The 23016-nt window shown below is 46.8% G+C and overlaps 1 protein-coding gene across 1 annotated transcript; it reads right to left on the reverse strand.

Moving 5' to 3' along the window:
* Positions 1-18982: 18982 nt before the first annotated feature.
* On the reverse strand, positions 18983-22805 carry LOC119330402 (auxin efflux carrier component 2-like). Its single transcript, XM_037603510.1, has 7 exons — positions 21566-22805; positions 21259-21443; positions 20842-21154; positions 20036-20121; positions 19770-19927; positions 19563-19639; positions 18983-19462 (listed from the first exon to the last, which is right to left on the reverse strand). The coding sequence occupies exons 1-7, from the start codon at positions 22576-22578 to the stop codon at positions 19396-19398; spliced, it is 1899 nt and encodes a 632-aa protein (XP_037459407.1). The 5' UTR covers positions 22579-22805; the 3' UTR covers positions 18983-19395.
* Between the last annotated feature and the right edge of the window lie 211 nt (positions 22806-23016).

The following is a 23016-nucleotide window of genomic DNA, read 5'->3' on the forward strand; positions in this document are numbered from 1 at the left end:
TACAGCCCGGAATCACACGCTGCTGACCGACATGCTCGATGTTGATTCATGTATGCATGTCCCCGTAAGTTAGTGCCACTTTAGGTTCACGACTAGTCATGTCGTCCCGGGTTCTCTGTCATATGGATGCTAGCGACACTATCATATACGTGAGCCAAAAGGCGCAAACGGTCTCGGGCCATGGTAAGGCGACACCCGTGGGGATACCATGTGTGAGGCCGCAAAGTGATATGAGGTATTACAGGCTAGATCGGTGTGACTTAGAATCGGGGTCCTGACAGCTTTGGTATCAGAGCCTGACTGCCTGTAGGATTACCAAGCCAAGATGGTCGAAGTCGTGTCTAGAAATGCTTTAGTTATATAAGGGAATTGATTGTGTATGGGAACGTAAGGCTCTTTTACTCCTTATCCTCATGACATTCTGATCCGAGTCATCTTATCTTTTCTATGGGGTTAAAAACTATGCTTCTCTTCTATCTCTCAGGATGACGTGTTACTAAACCATAGTTGCCTAGGATTGTTGAGTTCAAGCCTCAGTTCAGTTCCTACTACTTCCATATGTTCATAGCTGGTCTCAGAACCTTGATTTTGTGATGTTGAGTGGTTATGCCACCATTTTGCAGGATGTCTCAAATCATTTTGAGCATTTACAGCCGTCATGCTGTCCGAGTCATCCCAGTTTTCTAAACAATCTGATGCATTTGCAAATCCCTTTCTCCTGTGTTCGATGTCTTTTTGGGCTAGTCTAACCACACTATCCGGTGCGTTGAGGTAATTTATTGCCTCGACATATATGTTGGAGTTATTATTACGACCCTAGATGTCTTAGAAGATTACCTAGTAATCTAGCCATGTTTTGTGTTCCCGGTGTGATGATTCTGGCCACCATTCTTGAAAGCATCCCGTGATGCCATTTAGTAGTAGGTATTCTATTCCTGGGTTCTTGACCCAAGATCCACTCTACTTACCTCGTGTTGATAGTGTTGCTCGTACCTTTAGGATATTAGTAATCTTTGTGATAGTCTTCGAGGTCCATGGTATATCATTCTCCCAAATACCATGAACCATCATGGCAGAAGTTCTGTTGAACCAAAGATCACAACCAGGGTGCTCTTGAGGAGTACTCCATTCATATTGTGAATCTGCCAGTCCCTTTACTTCTGCATGGGTTATCCGGAAGAAATATGTTGAACTTGTTTGACATACTAATCTATGCATCCATAACTCAGAAAATCATATGTTCCTTGAGTTGTCCCTCATTAGTTGTTTTCTGACCCCCGACTATCAATTTTTAGTCAGGAGTAGTCGTGCTGTTGTGTTATCGATGTCTATTATTCTTGTGGTCCGACAAGCCATTCTATTCCGGAATGACTAGGAGAAAACAAACTCACCTCATCCATTTCTTGGACTAGTCAACGTAGTTGTATTTCACAGATCAAATGCCAATCCAGCTTTTGCTCTGTTCTACCTTGGAGTGTTACCATATTTATGTCAAGAATGTCATGAGGATTGCACCACCTCTTATGAATTCTTAACGCAGCGATACTTCTCGCCATCATTATTCATTCCTCGGCCCCGTGTTGTTGTAACCGAAATGCCGACAAGTGAATTGTGATGTGTGAAACCAATACTCCGAGCAACTCGTTGCTTTGTAGTAAATGGACAATATTCTCATTCTTAGAGTGTTGATTATTAAATCATCATCCTAAGATTGATCGTGCTACCTAGTCCTTATTTCAGGTGCACTCTTCAATCAATGAGTTATGATTGTGTCAATCCCTCGCTCTTTTGATCATATCGTCTTGCCTTGAAAAACAAGATTGTTCTCGAGCTTAGTAACATATCGGTGGTTCGTGATTTTCCGAATGTCTTCTCGGAAGTGTTACCAGGTTGTCACCTGACCGCTATGTTGAGTTCGTGATCAAGTTGGTTTCTTGTAACCACCCCTTATCCAAGAATCTGTGTTGGATACCCCTGAGCTAGTTGGTTAAGCTAAACAACAACTTGGAGAGTTGGAAGATAAAAGCTTGTCGGACTTAGTTCGTGTTAAGGGATATCTTTTGTTTGTTTGTGTGTGTGTGTTGAAGAAAGATGATATCTTCATCGATTGGTCCTCGTGATCAGTTGTTGGATCTATTGTCTTGTCCAAACTTTTATTTGAGTGTGGGCTATCGTCAAATCAAAACAGAACCAATGATATTCGTAATGTTGTCTTACTCGTGGTTGATCCCTCAAGCATACACCATTACATCTTTTGGTCTGGCCGATGCTATCACCTTGTTCACATAATTGTGGAAATCCATTTATATGGAAACCTGGATGAATTGTTGTTGAGCCCATCGACAACATCCCTATCTTGTCCATGACTTTGTTGGACGTTAAGCTAGTGTTGGAAACTTATGTAAGCATTTTCTTCGTGTCCCGTTCATGAAGTATATGTTTGGTGTAAGAAGTGACTTCCTCTAATTCATGTGCATCTGATGCAAGTTGCCGCCATGAGTTCGAGAAAGTTTGTTTTACCTCCTCTGGAATCATCCCAAATCAGTCATGCATACGTGCGAAGTATTCTGTGGTTTGGAGACTTGCAACCTTAATTCTATATGTGTCCCTAGCACATCAAGCCACTGATTGATTTGTTCAAGGATAAGAAGTTCCTTTTTAAGAGCTAACCCGGGCTTAATCAAGGATTTTGCTATCCGCGATGATGATTCCCCATCTGAACTCAGTAGTGTTTCGTTGTAAGACTACTACGTGGTCATGCTTGTCTGGGAAAACGTGTTCACATGTTTGTAGTAGAACCAGCTCATGTTTTGGAGCTTACCACCGTAGTCCATTTCCCGAGAGTCTCGCAATGTTATCTTGTCAACTTGTGTTGCAACCCTTCTTTTCTAGACATGTTGTCAAAAAAATCATGTTACCAGTCAGATCTGAATCTCAGGCAGATATGATGGCTGGAACATCTCCAAGATCTATGATGTAGGTCCCGACGAGGTTGATGCTCTGGCCGACACACCTAGACAGAAGATCTATCATTGTAGTATCTTGATTGAGCCATTTGACCATCTTCGCCATGAGGACTTAGTGTGACCTATTCTTGAAGTTGTTCCTTAGGGATCCTTGTGCTCTTAGTTTCTTCGATGATTCTATAACCATTGGAACGTTGGAAACACTCTCGACTATTGAGTTCTTCCCCAGTTACCAGAATCATTCCCAACATTTGCATTTTATTCCCAGCTTGCACCTCAGTAGTTGTTGTTCAGGATCATCTTCAAAAGTGGACTTACCATGGGTCCCATCCATTTCCAATGATAAGCTAAAAATCATCCATTGCGTTGTCTTCAACAAGGTAGTCCACATCATCCATCCTAGTCGGAGTATGACATTCCTTCGAACCCCTTCCAACGATCGATTGTGATTACCTCAGGCTGGTATAAAGAGTTTCAATGATCTTTGTATCAAAAGTAATTCTTTTTGCCACTTAAGGGAAATGCTCTACGAGTCACCTTTCCCTAAGGTCTCCCGTTATGGAATCATGGCAATTACCTCCTTGCTACTTTGAAACCATGCACCATCCTACTCCAGCATGGAATTGTTGCCTACCAATTTGAACCCTTATCATCTATTACCTCCCATCTCTCTTGATGTGTGTTTTGTGTCTCAGCCCAAGAGATGTTTCAACATCTCACTCCATGAGTTGATCTTGAGTTGCTCGATCTTTGAGAAGATCGTTTCATGTAGAGTTTCCTTCTGTCGCCATCATGTTGGATGAAGAGCTCAAACGCAAAGACGTCAAGATCAATTGGAGAAATGAATCAACATCTTCGAGAAGGGCAATCGGATCATGAAGATCGTGTTAGCTTTGTGACCCCTCTATCTTCTTACCTCACGCTTGAATCTCGGGACGAGATTCTTGTTTTAGTGGGGGTGAGTTGTCACAGCCCTAGAATTTTCTAGCCATTAGTTGCCTTAAAGCATCCATGCATCATGTTTATTTTTCAATTAAAGTTGAAATGGGGATTGTTGAAACCCTAGCATCAAAAGAATTCAACTAGGTTCAATAAAAAAATATTTTCAATGAACCCAAATGCCCTGCAGAAAAGTTCATCATTTTTGAATTGGCTAAAAACCTCTGCCAAAAATGATGAACATATTTTTACGCCATTCTGGATTTTTGAATTAATTCATACTGTATTTGAATTGGAGCATTTAAATACTATTAATATTTTTAAATGCCCCAACAATTTTGGAATTAGTTGAGGGCCTCTGGAATAATTCATTTAGTGCCCATAACTATTTTCAGAATTTTTAAAAGTGATTTGGTTTGAAAACCAAATTTAAACAAATTTGCATAAATAGAAAATAGAACAAAAATAGAAATAAGACAGAGAGGGAACCTTACCTGGGCCTCACCTATGCTGGCCCAGCCCAGCCACCTGGCCTAGCCCACCTCCTCCTGTCGTCTTCCTCTTGCTAGAGGGACGGGCGCGCGTGGCCGACGCACGCAGGCGCGCCCCGGCCACCTCCTGCTTCGCCGTGTCGATGCCTCCTTGCCCCCAACCCCGCGCCCAGGAGACGTGGACGAGGCTGTGCTGACCCCCCCTTCTTCCCTGGCCATTTTCCCCTCTTCCTCTTCGTTCTTCGCCCGAACAGAGAGCCGCCGCCGCCGCCGTTCGCTGCCACCACGCCCACCATGCTCCTCTCGCCTCCCCGTGTAGTCTGCAAGCTGTGCCACCGTCCGTTACGCCGCCTCGAGCAAGCCTCGAGCGCTCGGACGCCCCAACTCGACCGCCTCGACTCCGTCTTCAAGCTTCGGTCGCCGGAGAATGCCGTCGCCGTCCCGTCGCCCCAGGCCTACCCCGAGCACGCCGACCGCCTCATCGTGATCCCCGTGAGCCCCTGCACCGTTCCCCTCTAATTCTGTGGCCTAGTTCTCGCCGTAGCCACTGTTTTCGTCGAGGCTGAGAGTGCGCCGCCGCACGACCTTGTCGCCGACGAAGTTCCGGTGACCCTTTGGTCCCGTGGGTGTTCCCGTAGGGTTCGTGAGCACGCGTAGAGCTCGTAGATGCAAACCGCTGGTCCTCCCGCGTGTTGTGGCATTGAATCCGTCGATGTTTGAACTCCGGCCGCCGCGGTGGTCATCGTCGGCGCCGTTCCCGGCCATCTCGAGCTTAGCCACCACCACTAGCCAATGCGGCTCACTCCCAGGAGTGCGTAGGAGCAAACCGCGTGGCGAATGGCACCCTGAGCAGTGTTCCCGCAGCCCTCCGCCGCCGCGGCACCTCGCCAGCGGCCTAACTTCGGCGAAGCCGATGTGGCACCGCCATTAGCACTAATGGCAGGGCTAACTACCCTCCTCTATGACTGACTAGTGGGCCCCGCTGCCTAATTAACCACAGGATTAATTCTTGTTTAGCTTTAGTTAAGCACAGTGGCCCCACGCGTCAGCATTGACCCTGCTGACGTGGCCATTGACCGGTCCCACCTATCATCCACCCAAACCGGCTCTATGCCACTGACGTGTGGACCCCGCATGTCAGGTTTGACCTGGGCTGACGCTGTTGACCTGATGATGTCACACAGACGTCATGCTGACGCAGTTAATAATTTCCTGGATTTAAAATAATTCAGAAAATTCCAGAAAATAGTGCTAACTTCTAAAATTCATAGAAATTCAACCGTAACTCCAAATGAAATAATTTATATATGAAAAATTATCAGAAAAATTCAAGGAATCCATCTGTACCATTTTCATGCATGTTTGAGCAAGTTAACCTCACTGTTTAGGATGAAACATGATTAGGGCAAATTTCATAATAAGTTTGGAGTTGGAATTTGATATAGTTTTGAACTCCACTTCAATTAAAATGACTTTCTGTTGCATTAGCCCAAATCACAACATATTGCCATGTCATGATCATGCATCATATTGTTGCATTGCATTGATTGTGTTCTTCCTTGTTTGCCGGTAATTGTCCCCTCTCGGTAGACGCTGCTCCGACGCTGTGATCGTTGACACTGATGAAGACTCAATGTTATCTTCAAAAGTGCCAAGCAAGCAAAAAACCCTTGTTCATTTCGATACAATCCCACTCTCCCGCTCCTGCTCTCTTTTACTGCATTAGGACAACACCGTTTCAACTGTTACGTGTTGCGGTAGCTGAAACCCTTTCCTCTGCATGACCTATCATTGCCACAGTAAATAGATGAAACCCACCAGCATGAGTAGGAATTGTTTGAGCCCTGATGTGCCTACTCATTCATGCTTGTTGTCATGCCTGCTACTGCTTAGAGTTGAGTCCCGTCTGATTCATCGGGAACGAATTGGAATGTGGTGAACTTGTCCTACCGTTGAGAGCTAAGTGTGTGAACACGATTTGGTAAAGATAGCGGTGAGAGGCCATGTAGGAGTACATGGTGGGTTGTCTCACTGCAGCTGTCCTCAGGAACTGAGTCCTGTGTTTGTGATCCATGAACAGTTACTACCACACATTGGGTTCCGGTAACTTGGCCCCTCTCGGCTTATTAATCAACTCGATCTCTGTCCAGGAGTTGCAACTAGTTTCTGGTGTTTTTAGGTAGTGTTAGTAGTCTACCAAGTGGCACCCGGTATAGGTGGGCTTGGGACAGACTAGGCACAGTGGCACGGTGTACCAAGTGGAACCCAGATGGTGGGCTTGGGAACCCTGCACACATCGTTTGGGGCCGTGAGCGACACCCCGGCCGGATCTCCTTGCGGATGGAACCCGAATAGGTGATAAACCTGGACTAAAGACTTGTTGGTTAGTCAGGTTGTGGTCGACTCCGTCGCCCGGCTTCCGCTTGAAGGTTGCCAAGGTACATGACGTGTAAAGGGCAATAAGTGGCGAGAGCGTGTGTGAAGAAGTACACCCCTGCAGGGTTATCATTATCTATTCGAATAGCCGGATTTCTCGGATATGGAAACTTGGACCCCTTGCATAGTTCATAGACAAGTGAAAGTGGATACTCTAAAACTCGCAAGATAAGCGTGAGTGCTATGGATGGCGTTCTCGCAGGGAGACGGGAGCGGATCCATAGTGGTGTATTGATATGGTGAATATGTGGACTCGTGTGCGCCACCTCAAAGAGTTACTTGCAGTCGTAGTTCAGGATAGCCACCGAGTCAAAGCTGGCTTGCTGCAGTCAAACTCCACCACCCCTTGGTTGATACCCATGTTTGTAATATCTCACTCCTCGGAGCCTAATGAATAAATACTTGAGTCATAGAGTTATGTTGTGATGCCATGTTGTATTTACACATATCGAGCATATTGTGTGTATGATTGAAATGCTTGGTATGTGTGGGATCCGACAACCTAGTTGTTTATCCTTGGTAGCCTCTCTTATGGGGAAATGTAGTCTTGTGCTTCCATGAGCCATAGTAGTCCGCTACAGCCCGGTTCACCGGAGTCCTGCTAGCCCAACACTACTGCTCCGGAGCACTTGACTGGCCGGCATGTGATTCACTTCGTTCCTGTGTCTGTCTCTTCGGGGAAATGTCACGCGGTGACATCCGGAGTCCTGCCAAGCCTGCTACAGCCCGGTTCACCGGAGTCCTATTAGCCCAGTGCTACAGCCCGGAACCACACGCTGCTGACCGACATGCTCGATGTTGATTCATGTATGCCTGTCCCCGTAAGTTAGTGCCACTTTAGGTTCATGACTAGTCATGTCGGCCCGGGTTCTCTGTCATATGGATGCTAGTGACACTATCATATACGTGAGCCAAAAGGCGCAAACGGTCCCGGACCATGGTAAGGCGACACCCGTGGGGATACCGTGCGTGAGGCCGCAAAGTGATATGAGGTGTTACAGGCTAGATCGGTGTGACTTAGAATCGGGGTCCTGACACCCTTTAATATTTGTAAATAATAAGCCCGAAGCCCAGTAGCCCCCGAGCCTTAATGCGGGCACGGGTGGCCGAATTAAGGATTGATATCCATAGTAAAATCACAAATTATGTGTAATGACTCTATGTATCCAAGTACTTTACGTCATTAATGCTCGGATCCGCATTGTACAAAACTTTGTTGACCGACCATCGGCTTCCACCTCCTCGGCCAATAGTCGAGAGTGTTTGTCCTACTTTATAAAGCCTTTATGAGGGCAAAGATTTACGACAAACAAGGCAATCTGGCCATACGGTTTTATAAACAAAGGTACGCAGAGAGATATGTTATATTACTGTTTAACACAAGAAATGTCTTCCAACGAAAATAGTCCCGCTATCGGTTCCTTTCTTTGGGTTGTCATGCTAAGCATGATCATGAAACCTCAGCTCCAATGTAAGAGCAAAATATCGAGGATTTAGTTTGGGAGGCCAGTTAATAGCCTCCGGTAGTGTTCGGCAACAGTCGAGGTCAAGCCGTAAACACTTCGGCCATTGTTATGGATGGCCTGTCATTTAACATTGTCATCGGATTGCTGACCATTTTACGCTTATTGTGACAGTTAGTTTTCGGTTTTCTCCATTGAGGTGCTTAACCATGTGAGCTGGAAGCACAATCGCTGTGGTTCTCCCTTTGCACACCTAGGCGAACAAAGCGGAATGTAGGAGGCAAGCGCAGGAGCCGGGAAACCCAACTATTGACCGAAGACACAATTCGAAACCGATGCATATATAGCAATATCCGAGAATGTTTTTGCTGAATCTCTAAAGGTGTCCGGCGTTGCACTGCGAGACTTGTGCTGAAAACACACAAATAGTTTAAAAGTGCCACAAGCTTGGAAAACCAAAAAACGTCAGTAAAAACTTGACGTCCGAACAAGATCAAGTGTTCGGTGCCAATCCAAAAATTGGCCTTAGCAAAAGAAGTGCTTCTGTCGTGCTTTAACATGATACATCCAATCTCAAGACTTCAAGCGGGTCAGCCTACGACTTCAACCTCCTATCCCGAGGGCGGAATACTTCTCATTAGGCCAGTTTAGTAAACTAAACTCTAGCGGCTTTGAGAGAGAAATTAGGCTCCCCGGCTAGTGACCACACGCTCGTGTCGAAAAAAGGAGTGATAGATAATAATAATAATAAAACTTTGCAATGACTAAGAATAAGAACACTTATCATAAAACAGCTCATATAAATTTAAGAGCCCCCACGTGACTTGGGTAAAAGAATGATTGCATGTACCGAAGTACTTATATCATATCTACGTTCAACCGAACTTTAAACGCGTCTTAACCGACCGTCGGCTTCTCCCTCTTCGGTCAAGGACCGAAAAGTGTTATGCACTCCATCTGTCGAGAATATCGATGGTGTTTCCAATAACCAGGCAATCAGGCCATAAGGCTGTAACAGACAAAGCGCGCTCAGGGAACTTATGCTATATTACTGCGAAGTGTAAGAAGCATCTTCGGAGAAAATAGTACCCCCACCGATACCTTTCTTCGGTGCTCATTGTTATTATGATACTTGTGCAATAGATTTTTTGTACTCATGAGTTCCGTTGTGTGCCGACCATCATTGAAAACTATAAGAGCGCTAGCTTTCGGCTTCACCCAGTCTGAGGTCCGGCTCAGATGACCCGATCGTGACAATCGCAGAGGTGCTCCCTTTACTCCCTAGCCGAACAATCGGGAACGTAGGGGTAAACACAGGAGCGAGGCAACCTAGCTTGCAAATCGCTTAAGTCAATATGGTGCATATTGTGGCGTAATACATGAACAAGGAACGAAATTGTACAAGTATAATCATATGCAAGAGGAAAAGCTTCATGAAGGAAGCCCCCAAGTGAATTGGGTATTTGAATTTATGCGTCACAAACAAAGTTTGGACAAGGAAATTTTTTACAAGCAACTTTTTTCCAAAAAAGTATAATGTTTGGTCGAACCGAACACAAGTTAGAAATTAAAGTTTTGAGCATGAAAGCGACTTAGCTGGTTAATGTGGTCGGTATTGATGACGCGGTCCGAGCTTGATGCGGGACAAGGTTCCATCCCCCAAGACGGTCCCGAGGTGGCGGAGCGGAGAGCTCGACACGCCGAAGTGGCGACATAGCACGGTCAATGCAGACCGGCAGAGTGACGCCGAAGTCCTCGGATCATTTTCCTGTACACAAAAAATAGTGCAAACCGGAGATAATAGTAATAATGATAATTAAAAAAATTGTTGCATAATAAATAATTTATGCAAAGTGAGTAATAAAAGAAATATGGCCTGGCGCCGAAGTCAATGTCAATGTCGGTGCAAGGCATTGGCATGATGCGGTAAAGGCATGGCAAAGCCTGAATTCACATGTCGGTCCGAGCTCCGGATGCGGCGTTCGCCGGATTATGTACGGAAACTGACCAGACCACCATGTGACTGTCGTTAATGTGGCCACCATTTGATGGACCTGTGTACATATGATGGACAAACCAGAGTAATAATTCCTTGGGAAAAATGAACCCAAACAAGCAAAAAATACTGTGATTAATAGCACCTGGTTTATTTGTTGTAGCAATCCAAAGGAAAGTGATTCCCAAAATTGGGACTCGATCCGCACACCCATTGCCTGATGGGCGATAAAACGACGGCATGGCAATGCTGGCAAAGGTTGGCTCGCCGAGGCAAAGCCCTCGGTCCAGCAAACGTGACGGAGCTGGTCGGCTAGTGACGCCGAAGTGTCCGGAGTAGGTTGATGAAGAGATGGCGAAGCCCCCGGTCCAGCCGATATGTCGAAGTAGGTCGGCGTAATGGACACCAGCTTGAAGAAGCAATAGTGCGGCCCTGCCGATGTAGGTCGTGACGGGGTCGATGCCGGCTTGATGAAGCGACCGTGCGATAATGCCGGTATGCCCGCTCCGTGTAATCCGCGGGGCGGCGATGTTGGTAATGATTTATCCTTCGCGATGCCGGACACTTGTTCGGCTTGCCGAGATGATGATCCGAAGAAGCTGAGCGAGGCTCAACAAAGTGACGACGTGTCTAGCGCAGGTCGGCAGCCGTGGAGCAATATTGCCGGACTGGTTTGACACCAGCATGATGTTGATGATCATGTTCAAAAGATCTTAAAGTTAGTGGGATGTGTTCGGGAACAAAACACAATACCCCACACAAAAATTCCTTCAAAAAGGATGTCCGAAATCCCGTTCATAAAAAAGACGAACTCGGGTCGGATTCGTTTTCGCGCAGAAAACAGATCCGAAAAGTGATGCACTAATCGGAAGGTTCCCAGAGTTTGGACGGTCGGATCGAGCTGAAATTTTGAGAGGTGGTAGATATAGGAATTCCGCATCTGATTAACGGTTGGATCTTCCAAAGGACGCCCGAGCTAGAAGCTGGATACCACGCTCTAAACTCGTCCAGATTCCCTTCCAGATTTGACAGGGTTCCGGTATATCGTGGATTGCCAGAGATTCCTCCATCGGAACTCGACGAAATTTTTCAGGGTTGTTGTAGACTCAATTCCGCACAATTCCACCGAAGCAATCGTTAAAAAGACACTTGAGGAGGCGGTGGCGGCGGACACAAGTTTGTTGTCCAGAAAAACAGCACGGTCGTTTGAGGGCAATGTTGACGTTGAGCCCCCGGGCTCCCTGGATGATTCCTCCATGATCTTGATAGAGATCGGAGTTGATGTTTATAAAGGCCCTCGTCCGAACATGACGATCGGAGGTAGGCGCAGTCCTTGGTCAAAACAAGGTGACCAGTCGAGCTGGTGACGAAGATGCCGAAGTCGCAGTTGATCTGCAGGCAAGCCATCAACCTTTTGTCGAACACACAGCGGAACTCTCAATGAAAGCAGCAATGTCGGTGTCAAAACCGGCGGATCTCGGGTAGGGGGTTCCGAACTGTGTGTCTAGGCGGATGGTAACAGGAGGCAGGGGACACAATGTTTTACCCAGGTTCGGGCCCTCTTGATGGAGGTAAAACCCTACGTCCTGCTTGATTAATATTGATGATATGGGTAGTACAAGAGTAGATCTACCACGAGATCAGAGAGGCTAAACCCTAGAAACTAGCCTATGGTATAATTGTATGTTGTATATCTCATATATCGACTAGCCTGGTCTTGGTTTATATAATGCACCAGAAGCCTAGGATAACAAGAGTCCTAGCCGAATACGCCGGTGGGGAGGAGTCCTTGTCTTGATCGCCAAGTCTTGTGGAATCTTCCTTGTATGCGGCAGCAGTCCAAACTGGCCCATGAGTATACGGCCATGGGGGTCCTCGGCCCAATCTAACAGATCGGGAGATGACGTGGTGAGTACCCCCTAGTCCAGGACACCGTCATTCACCATCAACACTTGATGTTCCTTTTTGATTTCCACCTCCGCTGATTTCAGCATCGAATATACCTCAGGAATGGTCTTTTTCATCCCCTGCATATTGAAGTTCATCACAAAGCTCTTGTAGCTAGGTGGGAGCGACTGAAGGATTCTGTCAACGACCGCATCATCCGGGAGATTAACTCTCAGCTGAGACAAGCGGTTGTGCAACCCAGACATTTTGAGTATGTGCTCGCTAACGGAACTATTCTCCTCCATCTTACAACTGTAGAACTTGTCGGAGACTTCATATCTCTCGACCCGTGCATGAGCTTGGAAAACCATTTTCAGCTCTTGGAACATCTCATATGCTCTGTGTTGCTCAAAACGCTTCTGAAGCCCTGGTTCTAAGCTGTAAAGCATGCCGTATTGAACCATGGAGTAATCATCAACAGGGGACTGCCAAGCGTTCATAACGTCTTGGTTTGCTGGGGGTGATGCTTCACCTAGCGGTGCTTCAAGGATATATGCTTTCTTGGCAGCTATGAGGATGATCCTCAAGTTCCCGACCCAGTCCGTATAGTTGCTACCATCGTCTTTCAGCTTGGTTTTCTCTAGGAACGCGTTGAAGTTGAGGACAACATTAGCGTGGGCCATTTGATCTACAAGACATATTGTAAAGATTTTAGACTAAGTTCATGATAATTAAGTTCATCTAATCAAATTATTCAATGAACTCCCACTCAGATAGACATCCCTCTAGTCATCTAAGTGATACATGATCCGATTCAACTAGGCCGTGTCCGATCATCACGTGAGACGGACTAGTCATCATCGGTGAACATCTTCATGTTGATCGTATCTTCTATACGACTCATGTTCGACCTTTCGGTCTTCCGTGTTCCGAGGCCATGTCTGTACATGCTAGGCTCGTCAAGTCAACCTAAGTGTATTGCGTGTGTAAATCTGGCTTACACCCGTTGTATGCGAACGTTAGAACCTATCACACCCGATCATCACGTGGTGTTTCGGAACAACGGACCTTAGCAACGGTGCACAGTTAGGGGGAACACTTTCTTGAAATTATTGTGAGGGATCATCTTATTTATGCTACCGTCGTTCTAAGCAAATAAGATGTAAAACATGATAAACATCACATGCAATCAAATAGTGACTTGATATGGCCAATAACATTTTGCTCCTTTTGATCTCCATCTTTGGGGCGCCATGATCATCGTCGTCACCGGCATGATACCATGATCTCCATCATCATGATCTCCATCATCGTGTCTTCATGAAGTTGTCTCGTCAACTATTACTTCTACTACTATGGCTAACAATTAGCGATAAAGTAAAGTAATTAAATGACGTTTATGTTGACACACAGGTCATAAATAAATTAAGACAACTCCTATGGCTCCTGCCGGTTGTCATACTCATCGACATGCAAGTTGTGATTCCTATTACAAGAACATGATCAATCTCATACATCACATATATCATTCATCACATCCTTTTGGCCATATCACATCACATGGCATATGCTACAAAAACAAGTTAGACGTCCTCTAATTGTTGTTGCAAGTTTTTACGTGGCTGCTATAGGTTTCTAGCAAGAACGTTTCTTACCTACCACAAAACCATAACGTGATATGCCAATTTCTAGTTACCCTTCATAAGGACCCTTTTCATGGAATCCGATCCGACTAAAGTGGGAGAGACAGACACCCGCTAGCCACCTTATGCAACTAGTGCATGTCAGTCGGTGGAACCAGTCTCACGTAAGCGTACGTGTAAGGTCGGTCCGGGCCGCTTCATCCCACGATGCCGCTGAATCAAGATAAGACTAGTAACGGCAAGTAAATTGACAAAATCGACGCCCACAACAACTTATGTTCTACTCGTGCATAGAAACTACGCATAGACCTAGCTCATGATGCCACTGTTGGGGAAAGTAGCAGAAATTTAAAAAAATTCTACGCATCACCAAGATCAATCTATGGAGTCATCTAGCAACGAGGGGAAGAGGAGTGCATCTACATACCCTTGTAGATCGTGAGTGGAAGCGTTCAAGAGAACGGGGTTGATGGAGTCGTACTCATCGTGATCCAAATCACCGATGACCGAGCGCCGAACGGACGGCACCTCCGCGTTCAACACACATACGGTTGGGAGAGACGTCTCTTTTTTCTTGATCCAGCAAGGGAGAGGAGAGGTTGATGGAGATCCAGCAGCACGACGGCATGGTGGTGGAAGCAGCGGGATCTCGGCAGGGCTTCGCCAAGCACCAACGAGAGGGAGAGGTGTCACGGAGGGAGAGGGAGGCGCCAGGGACTTGGGTGCGGCTGCCCTCCCTCCCCTCCACTATATATAGGGGCCAGGGGCACCGGGCCCCTCTAGATCCCACCTAGATAGGGGGGCGGCGGCCAAGGGGGTGGCTTGGCCCCCAAGCCAAGTGGAGGCGCCCCCCACCCCTAGGGTTTCTAACCCTAGGCGCAGGAGGAGGCCCAAGGGGGGTGCACCAGCCCACCAGGGGCTGGTTCCCTTCCCACTTCAGCCCATGGGGCCCTCCGGGATAGGTGGCCCCACCCGGTGGACCCCGGGACCCTTCCGGTGGTCCCGGTACAATACCGGTGACCCCCAAAACTTTCCCGGTGGCCGAAACTGGTCTTCCTATATATAAATCTTTACCTCCGGATCATTCCGGAACTCCTCGTGACGTCCGGGATCTCATCCGGGACTCCGAACAACTTTCGGGTTACCGCATACTAATATCTCTACAACCCTAGCGTCACCGAACCTTAAGTGTGTAGACCCTACGGGTTCGAGAACCATGCAGACATGACCGAGACAACTCTCTGGCCAATAACCAATAGCGGGATCTGGATACCCATGTTGGCTCCCACATATTCCACGATGATCTCATCGGATGAACCACGATGTCGAGGATTCAATCAATCCCGTATTCAATTCCCTTTGTCAATCGGTACGTTACTTGCCCGAGATTCGATCGTTGGTATCCCAATACCTTGTTCAATCTCGTTACCGGCAAGTCACTTTACTCGTTCCGTAACACATCATCCCATGACCAACTACTTAGTCACACTGAGCTCATTATGATGATGCATTACCGAGTTGGCCCAGAGATACCTCTCCGTCATACGGAGTGACAAATCCCAGTCTCGATTCATGCCAACCCAACAGACACTTTCGGAGATACCTGTAGTGTACCTTTATAGCCACCCAGTTACGTTGTGACGTTTGGTACGCCCAAAGCACTCCTACGGTATCCGGGAGTTACACAATCTCATGGTCTAAGGAAATGATACTTGACACTTAGAAAAGCTCTAGAATACGAACTACACGATCTTGTGCTATGCTTAGGATTGGGTCTTGTCCATCACATCATTCTCCTAATGATGTGATCCCGTTATCAATGACATCCAATGTCCATGGTCAGGAAACCGTAACCATCTATTGATCAACGAGCTAGTCAACTAGAGGCTTACTAGGGACATGTTGTGGTCTATATATTCACACATGTATTACGATTTCTGGATAACACAATTATAGCATGAACAATAGACAATTATCATGAACAAGGAAATATAATAATAACCATCTTATTATTGCCTCTAGGGCATATTTCCAACAGAAGTGACTACAAAAGTGATAATGAATGAGCTTGGCGATAGTAATTTCTCTCTACTTGTTGATGAGTCTCGTGATGTATCGGTTAGAGAGCAAATGGATGTGATTGTGAGGTTAGTTATTTGTCATGATTGTTCTAATTCTGAATGTAACTGCTCTACCCTCACATGCTTGTTCTAATTTTATAGTTTGTTTTGCTTGCAGGTTCACGAACCAAAAGGGGGAGTCTTTGGAAAGATTGCTTGGTGTTAAACATGTTCTTGATACTACATCCGCTTCTTTGAAAAGATCTTTGGATGCAATGTTTGTTAAACATAATTTATCCATGTCTAGATTGAGAGGACAAGGATATGAAGGGGCCTCAAATATGCATGGAGAACTTAATGGTTTGAAGAAATTGGTGCTAGATGTCAATCTGTATGCTTTTTATGTGCATTGTTTTGCCCACCAACTTCAATTGGTAGTTGTTGTTGTTGTCAAGGGAGTCCTAGCTGTTAGTGATTTCTTTGACATACAAATAAGATTGTCAACATGGTTAGTGCTTCTTAGTTCTTATAGCTTATGGTTATTTGCAAATCCAAATAGTATATATCTAGCCATTATAAAATTCTAACCGCACTTACTCTTTTATTGTAGGTAAGTGCCTCGTGTAAAAGGAAAGATGCATTGTTGCAGAAGCATCATGACAACCTAGTTTTGCAGTTAGAACATGGGGAGATTTTGTCAGGAAAATGCCAGCATCAAGAGACAAGTTTAGCAAGACCCGGTGATACATGATGGGGGTCACACCACAAGACTCTAATCCGGATATATCAAATGTGGGATTCCATCGTTGAAGTGCTACATGGTATTTCTCTTGATGGAGCAGATGCTGATGATAGAGGTTTGGCTTCTGGCTTTATGATAAACATGGAAACTTTTGAATTTGTTCTTATCTTGCATTTGATGCTTCCAGTGCTTGGTTTAACCAATGATTTGTCACAAGCATTGCAACAAAAAGATCAGAATATAGTCTGTGCTATGAATATGATTGTGTCAGTGAAAAGTCTATTACAAAAGTTGAGAGATGATGGATGGGAGCCTCTCTTGATATCTACTACTAACTTTTGTGCTGCAAGAAATATAATAGTGCCCAATATGAATGATAACATTTCAGCAAGGGTTTACCCAAGAAGATCACGCAAAATGGTTACTTGTCTCCATCATTACAAGGTAACTATATTCAATGAGGTGTTGGATAGAAACATAGTTGAGATGAATAATCGATTTAGTGAAACTTCTACGCGCTTGTTGAAGTGCATTGCTTGCCTTGATCCTAGAGACTCATTTAGTAACTTTGATCATGATAAGCTAGTTGAGCTTGCAAATATTTACTCAATTGATTTCTCTTCACAAGAGCGCTATCTGTTGACTGATCAACTCAACATATATATTGATGTGATGAAAAGAAATACTGAATTCTTGGCTTGCGATAGTTTGAGTTCTCTTCCTCTCAAGTTGGTTCAGAGTAGACAACATCTGGTATTTCCATTGGTTTATCGGCTCATCAGACTTGCATTGACATTACCGGTGGCGACTGCATCAGTTGAGAGGGTTTTCTCAGCCATGAATATTATAAAGACTGGTCTTCGAAACAAGATGGGTGATGATTGGCTTAATGATTTGATGGTTTGCTTTGTTGAGCGCGAGATATTTTCTAAAATTAGTGATAAAGAGATTATGGTTCATTTTCATGCCCTGAAGAGCCGTCGAGGTCATCTACCTCCAGAACCTCGTGTTCATTATGCAATTACGTCTTAAAGGTATACTACCACCCAGTTACCATCAGATGAGTATATCAAAATATACAACTCTCATCACACTTGTGCTAATGCATTCATTATTTTGTAGGTCTCATTTGGAAATTGGAATTATGGGATCATATTGTGGCATAAGTGAGCATTTCAAGCGGCAAGAGTCCATGTGAGCAGTCAGGCGGCCTCGACAACTTTTATCAGTGTACTAGTTTTAAATAGTCTTTTAATCCTTTTGTTGTTGAATGCTATGAGTTCTGGTTGAATATAGCTGCATTTGTAGCGAAAAAAATTAAACATTAAATGTTCGCCCCGGCTACCTTCAATTCCTGGGTCCGCCACTGACTCAGCTAGGTGATCTTCCGGTGTGCGAGGCCTATCTTTCTTGAGATTCCAAGCTCATGTGGAGTGCTTTGACTTGGGAGGGCTGAGGACTGGAGCATTGTAATCCTCAGACAACCTGAGTTGGCCGCTGGTTTATGTGACTAATTATACTCTAGCTGGTTTGCCTCGTTTGACTATTGGCTCATGCACTTGTGTATTCTGCTCATAGTTTATACCCTTTTGCTCTGCATTCTGAAGTTAAATTAGTAGCCAGTGGTGTACAAACTTCCACCACAGGTTAAATTTGCAGATCAAACTGATTTCAGAGGAAGTTGCATACGTCAGGGATGATCCAGAATACAAAGGCGAACCTTCATGCAGGCATGATGGCTAATTAAGCTGATCAGACTGGACACTCGCCATCTACGGAGTACTAAATAATTCAGAGTCTCAGTATTCTAGGCCATCAGGTTTCATGTTCCCTGCAGCAAAGGACAACCCACTAGCAGGAAAAATACAGAGCCTCCACATGCACAGGCCACCGGCATCTAGCTAACGTTTGACCCTGCAAGTTAACTAATCATCAATCAATCACACTGTCATTAGGCAGCAGACAAGAAGATATATAGTAGAAACAGCCACAAGATTCTCCCTCTCTCTCTCTCCCCCTTGTTTCATGCGGATCAAGATCCCCTGGTAAATCCCTAGAAGCCAGCGCTTTGCATTCATGATGTAGCACTTGCCTTTGGACTCATCAATGCAAGCCACATAACGCCTTTACACATAAATACATTAACAATGTCGTAAACTAGTACTCCCCTCTGTAAAGAAATATAAGAGCGTTTAGATCACTACTTCTTTTTTTTTACAGTGGGAGTATCTGTTTTTCCATGCATGAGATGCAGATTCAGAGTCTGTCTGCAAAATTTGAGGGTTCAGAGATCTGTCCAGGCAGGAAGTATGCTGAAGCATCTAGCTCTTTTCCCCAAAGCATCAGGGTGATCTTGCCATATGTGGGAACCGCATGTATTAGTTTATCCAGGGTGAGATTACAAGTTACATTTACCTTGGCGCACACACTTGTGGCCAGATCATGTGTCACTCACTGGACGAATCTTGATTCAGTAGCAACTTGTCGATTTAACGGTTGAACCATTCATACTCAAAGCCCTAGCCTTTACTTTGGATCTAAAACAGTAGCAAAAATAATATAAAAAATAAAAAATGGAATCAAGGATATGTTTATCTTTCCTTTGAATTCCTGTCTAGGGTCCTACTTAGTTCAACCTATCCTTCTGCTTGATCTCATCTCATCCATCTTCAGGTATTCAAGACAACCCACATGTTCATTGGTCATTTCTCTCTAGAATTCTACTTCTTCCTACCCATAGATATGCAGCCTTAGTTCTTCACGATTATGGCTCTATATCCCAAGGAGAACGTAGTAGAGTATCGTGATCGGGAGCGCCACGAGCATTCCGAAAATAACCCTGAAATTTCAGAAACATGCATTAAAATTTTGAGTAAAAGGAGGCAACCTTAGTTTTACTCAAATCATTATAAGCAAAAGACGTGCAATGGCTAGCTTACGCTGTGCTAAGTATTTGAGGATGGCAGTTGTACTCCTTGGCGAACACAAATGGAACAATTCCTTGTGGAAGTGCTGCCTGTTGAGCAATCACATGTTCAAAAATAAGATCATCATCTCAAATAGATTCCACATTTATATTGTGTGCAAATTTAATTGGGTATAACTTTGGAGTCAAATTTAAATTTATGGCATAGTTTCTGTCCAACCTGAACAATGGCAACATGTAGGAGTACTCCCCGGAGTCCCACGGCGATTGAGGTCGCGGCGATCACCGCCGGCCCAGTCAAGAACCTCACCGCCATGGCAAACGTCGCAACAGACTTTCCGCAAGAGATAATCTTTGGTTGCAGAGCCATGAAGAGGCCTGGATCAATTGCATAGGTTACCGTTAGCATTTTCTTGGAGCAAATGAGAAAGGGAAAGGTACAGAATTTGTTTATGAATAGACAACAAAATGTCAACGCTGTAGTACCTAAGCTGAACATAGCCATCCCTAGCCCTGCATCAGACAGGATTGATATGGACCCCTTGATTATTGTAGGCATCTGGATGTTCCACCTGAAATATTTTGAAGATAAGGTTTGGTTAATCAACATATATTACTAGTCAAAAGTAGTATTTGCATTGCACCATCAATGTGATTAGAGACCCAAAGCTGTAGATGCATGTAGCATGCATGTGCCCCTCTCTCCTAAGAATGCCCTCTGCTTCCTGTGAAGTTTCCTCCAGATGCAAAATATACAATGATATGGATGCAGATATCATCTGCACGTACAGTGTACACACGGTGTGTCGTGCATCGGCCGTAGCCCGTAGATGAGAGTACATATTGCTACTGGTCATCATGTCATGTGTGCAATCGATCTGGAACTCTATGGATGGGGACAAACACGGCATCCGCATGCAGCTGATTTTCTAGATTTGCTTTGCTGCTACAGGGCTCCAGGTCAGGTCCTGCATAAGACCTGCATCTGCAGCTGCACCATGCATGTGCCGGCCGGCGGACCAGATCCAAGACCGACGTGATTATCATGTGCTCTCACATGCATCCATGGGACAATTATCAGCAATCTAATCTATCATTAGTGTATAGTTAATGAAGACACAGCAATGTCAATCTAGCCTCGAATCCAGTTAAGCAAACTACTGTAACTTGATTTTTGTACGCAAGCACTTCTGAGTTCTGATGCATGCATGCATGAGCGAGTGAATTGATGCATGGACGGACGGATGCAGTTTGTCAGAAAGTGGTGATGGGATTGTGATCGATGCGTGTACCTGAATGAGACGAGTGACCAGACGAGGCCGATGAGGCTGGAGTAGGTGTTGGGGTTGCGGATGAGCTTGCGCCACACCATGATGAGGATGAGCCGGGTCATCACGCTCGCCGGCGGCATCGGGTGCGCCGCCTCCTCCAGCCCGGGCACGTCGGCGCCCTTCTTCCGCGGCGCCACGTAGGGGGACCCCGACACGGGGAACTTGGCGCCCAGCCCCGTCGCCGGGCTCTTCATCATGCCGTCCTCGATCTCTACCTCCACCGCGCCGCCGCTGGCGTCCTTCTTGAGCACCGGCGTCACGCTGCCGCTCACGCCTGAAGGCCGACGCGTACACATAATAGTGCACAGTGTGTCATGGAGTGATGATGCACGGTGGCAACCTTGATTTGGACGAAGGAATCGCGTGTTTGTAACGTACCTCTGGGCGTCGCGCCGTCGCGTGGCGTCGCTGCCGCCGGAGGCGCGGCGGCGAAGTCGGTGGACGCGGCGTGGTTGACGGCGTTGCGGAGGTTGGCCTCCGACACGGGCGACGCGCTGGAGCTCCACACGAACATGTGTAGCTCCTTGTTCGAGTTGGAGTTAGAACCCCCAAGTTCCTTCTTCCTGTTACACATTATCCAAAGGAATCCCAAAGTCAACTCAAGATCATCCAACACAAGATCCAAACAAGAACTAAAGACAATCATTCATGTTCATGGTTGCATCTGAGTGTCAGTGACACGTACCGTGGCGCCGGCATCATCATGCCGGGGTTGGGCGCGGGGTACGGGGCCGCCGCCTCGCCGCCCTTGAACTTGTTGGCGACCTGCTCGTCGAGCCCCTGCCCGCGTGCGCCGGGCGTGCCGGCGACGGGGGGCTGGCCCTTGGGACTGGCCAGCTTGCTCCCGTTGAACATGGAGTAGAAGTCGGACTGGTTGAAGCTGGACTGGCGCGGCGTGGGCTCCCGGGACGTCTGCAGCGAGTAGATCTCCACGCCGGTGAGGTTGGACGCGCGCGGAGTCATGGCGTTGGACGCGCCGCGGTAGATCCCGGAGCGCCCTGCGCCGTGGCCGCCCGTGGTGGATCCCGACGCGGACCGCCGGATGACGACGTGGACGCGGCCGTCGCGCCCGACCTCGGCGTCCGCCTGCAGCGCCTCGCGGCCGTTGAGCGAGACCACGTCGGAGTCGACGCGGAAGGAGGCGATGCTGGCGCCGACGTCGGGCGGGAACTGCTCGGAGATGAGCGCCTTGGCGCCGCGGTACTCGAAGAGGAAGAGCATGAGCGTGTACCAGATGACGCTCTGCAGCACCACGATCTGCACCATGAGCGACCCCGAGAAGTCGCCGTACATGGCGCGCAGCAGCGGGATGCCCATCACCAGCGTGTTGGGCAGCGTCGCCAGGGAGAAGAGGGTGATGGTCCAGTCCAGCGACGACGCCTCGCCGGCCTCCGTCCCGCCGCGGCACCGGTACCGGGACAGCACGTTGTGCCACACGGCCAGCGCCGCCAGGATCACCAGCTTCTGCAGCGAGTCGGCGGCCAGGAAGCGGTAGTCCATGGCGTAGGGGTCGTTGGTGGAGATGAAGTGGAAGGAGAGGAGCGGCACCGCAAAGACGGCCACGAAGCGGTTGATCCCCGAGCACTGGTCCGGCGTGAAGATGCCCCACCACCGCACCGACCCGTACGCCATGAACATGGCCACGTACAGCGGCACCACCGCCGCCAGCACGTCGTAGATGTCCTTCCCGGTGATCATCGCGCCCGACCCGACGAGCTAGCTAGATCCCAACCTACGGTTTGCTTTTGGGATCTCGTCTCTGCTGGGGATCGATGGATCGATCGGGGTGACCTTGAGTGTGGGAAGAGAAGTAGAAGCGGTGGCTATATAGGAGAAGATCGTCGTTGAAATGGTTGTTAATTAAGTACTAAGTGGTACGTACCCTACGTACACTGGGCTTAGATTATGCTAAGCATGGTGCATGTGTGCGGGGAAAGATTCCAAGCTAGCTATAGGGGACAAGGCGCGTACACTTGCACGCATTCATTCAGTTGGTTTTTGTTTAGCGAATTTCATTTTCTTCTGGCCGGCGGTGATCAAGTGTAAACACTTCTACTAGCTAGGTTAGCTAGGTTGTGTAGGAGACATGAACACCAGGCTGGCTGGTTGGAAGAACCAAGCTGGTTTTTCTCGAGG

This window comes from Triticum dicoccoides, chromosome 7A (genome assembly GCF_002162155.2).
Source record: "Triticum dicoccoides isolate Atlit2015 ecotype Zavitan chromosome 7A, WEW_v2.0, whole genome shotgun sequence".
Taxonomy (NCBI): Eukaryota; Viridiplantae; Streptophyta; class Magnoliopsida; order Poales; family Poaceae; genus Triticum; species Triticum dicoccoides.

What these genes read in the sequence shown, in the direction of transcription:
- LOC119330402 (XM_037603510.1), bottom strand. Translation starts at nt 22,578, where the DNA reads ATGATCACCGGGAAGGACATCTACGACGTGCTGGCGGCGGTGGTGCCG. An exon ending in GATGGCTATGTTCAGCTTAG is followed by an intron (nt 19,928 to 20,035) that starts GTACTACAGCGT and finishes CAATTGATCCAG; the next exon opens with GCCTCTTCATGGCTCTGCAA. An exon ending in CCTCAAATACTTAGCACAGC is followed by an intron (nt 19,463 to 19,562) that starts GTAAGCTAGCCA and finishes CTGAAATTTCAG; the next exon opens with GGTTATTTTCGGAATGCTCG.